The sequence below is a fragment of the Rhea americana genome, unplaced genomic scaffold (assembly GCF_003343005.1).
Source record: "Rhea americana isolate MKP2758 unplaced genomic scaffold, rheAme1 scaffold_903, whole genome shotgun sequence".
NCBI lineage: Eukaryota > Metazoa > Chordata > Aves > Rheiformes > Rheidae > Rhea > Rhea americana.
The window spans coordinates 2,180-4,519 of record NW_028187093.1 but is presented as its reverse complement, the minus strand read 5'-3'; the positions used below and the strand labels follow the sequence as shown (position 1 = coordinate 4,519).

The 2,340-nt window shown below is 54.6% G+C and overlaps 1 protein-coding gene across 1 annotated transcript in view; it reads right to left on the bottom strand.

Moving 5' to 3' along the window:
* LOC146584647 (capping protein, Arp2/3 and myosin-I linker protein 2-like) overlaps positions 1 to 2,340 on the bottom strand; it is a gene marked incomplete at both ends in the record, with an annotated part of 11,025 nt that overhangs the window by 6,933 nt on the left and 1,752 nt on the right. The window contains 4 exon segments of the mRNA XM_085324391.1: positions 188 to 319; positions 806 to 893; positions 1,579 to 1,754; positions 2,057 to 2,170. Of these exon segments, the coding sequence (XP_085180517.1) occupies positions 188 to 319; positions 806 to 893; positions 1,579 to 1,754; positions 2,057 to 2,170 (510 nt within the window).

Below are 2,340 nucleotides of genomic sequence, written 5' to 3'. Positions count from 1 at the left end.
ACCCCTAAATACCCAGGGCTGCACCCTCTCTTGGTCTGGTTCATCTTCAGCACCTAACTAAACCATCCTAGGTGGGGGTATCATGTAGTGGTAGGCTTGGGTCAGGCCTGATAGCTCCTAATGTCACTGACCCCTCTAGTAGCCCAGACATTAGCATAGAAGAGCCGAGCAGGGAGTTGAGCCCTACCTCCTCCGCAGCAAAGCCTTTCTCAGCGATATCCAGAGGATTTCTGCCCCTCATTGGCACAGTGGCATCATCTTCAACGGACTCCAGCTGCAGTGATGGGAGGTCCAGACTGTGCTTGGAGAGGCTTTCTGYCTAAAATCACAAGGAAATGCTTAAATCATTCCCTTGGCTGAAGTGCACTCAGCTGCGCTGTGTATGCTGTGCTGCTCCACTCCCTTCCAGTGCCTGGGATTTATGAGCGGATTTAGGCCTGATTAGCCAGCTGCCAGCCTTGGTCATGCCTTGGTGGGGCTGCTCTGCTCCTGCCTCATCCAGAGAGCCCTGGTATGGGAGCAGCTGCTGCCCGGCTTCCTCCTAGCACCCACCCAACATTCTCTGCCATGGGGCAGCTCCTGGACCTCACTCTGGGTTGATGAGGAGCTGTATAGGGTTAATTCTGCCGGGCAAACTGTGAGAGAGGATTACCTGGGAGGAAAGGCAGCCTGAGTGGAAATTGTCCTGCTTTCTAGACAGCAAATCTGCAACCACTGTGTTGGCTGGTGCCTGGGCAATGCCAACATACACACCCATCCCACATCCCCATCATGACCCACAAGAGTGGCACCCTCTGGCACTCACCAACTTGCACTGAGCAACAGTCAGGTCTCCCAGCGTGGCATCCACAATGCAGTCAGCCACAGCCACTGTGACAGATAGCTTGATTTCACTGGGACCAGAGAGAAGGTGTCAGAGCTAGCCCTGCCTCAGCCCAGTAAGTGGGGTGGCCTGCATAGGTGTTTTCATTTTCAGTGGGAGACACGTGGGTAAGAAGCTGGGTGGCCACAGCCCCACAAGCCTTGAGCCTGGCTGCACCAGGAGCTGAACAGGCACAGGTGACCCTGGAGTGCAATCTCTGTGTAGAGCCCTGCTAGGGAATTAGAGGCTCAGCCAGGGGATGGCCATGCTGCTGGAGACACATCATGGAGAACATGCCCAGGCAACTTGCTGGCCAGACATGTGCACCCATTCCTGCTCTCCATGCAGGAACCAGGACCTGGAGCAGGTGCTGGHCATGTCCTGGCAGGGATAGAGGATGCCAAGTACCTCTCCTCCAATGCTCAGGGCTCTCCTTTCTCAGCAGTGAGGATGTGCCTGCATGAGTATGATCCTCCTCCACCCAGGACTTCCCAGCTCCCCAGAGACTCATAGCAGGCGGTGCGAGCTGGATCAGGTTGGGAAGCAAAGCCAAAGCTGGGTAAACATGGCAGCTGGGTCCCTCTGCCCCACACTCTCCCTGGCAGCACAGCCACATGGGGTGACTGATCTTGAGCTGCCCCATGGGAGAGAGACAGCTGTGCAGCAGCCCCTTAAATGTGCAGCTGAGCAAAAAGGGAAAAAGTCATGTCACCCACTTCAGCTTGTTGAAGACATCAGTGACCATCCGGTCCAGGACAGAACAGAGGTTGAGGTGGTCCTGGAGATAGATGCGCTCTGACATGGCATTGACCAGCTGGTCCCTGACTCCCCTCTTCTGTACCATGGCTGGGCACAGGTTGTGCACTGTGTCCAATACGGCTTGCATGATCGCCTGCAGCAAATCCAGAATTTAGGGGTGGGAAAAAGGAATTTTATGCATCTTTTCTATCAGAATTCAAATGTTTTCCTATTTGTCTCAGGAGATGTTGTGTACAGAGGGGACCTGAGTGRTGGAAGGTGCACAGTAGGTGCTCTGCTGGAGCACACTGTATGTCAGGCTCAGAGCAGCTGTCATCCCTTTGGCAGGACAGTCCCTGCCTCTGGGGCTTTGTCACATCTTGGGCTGAGGCTGACAAGCATTCCATGCCACTGGCGGCTCCCTGCTTGCTGCAGTGGTTCCTAGCAAGCACCCACCTGGATTTCCTGGCTGCAGGCCTGTGACTCTTCCTCTGTGAGACATTCCATCTTATTCTGCAGCTTGCTGTTCTGGTACGGGATGTTTCCTGCTTTGTACAACAGAGGCAAAATCTGCAAGGGGTGGAGAGAAAGTGTGGATGAGCCTATAGCAAATTATCTTTMCTCTGCTTGGCCATGTATGGTAGGCTCAGTCCTGGTCCACGGCTGCCTTGTAGCAAAGCTCTCCTTGCATTAGCTGGGGACACCCAGGGATCTACCAGCCACACTGGGCTGAAGTTGGG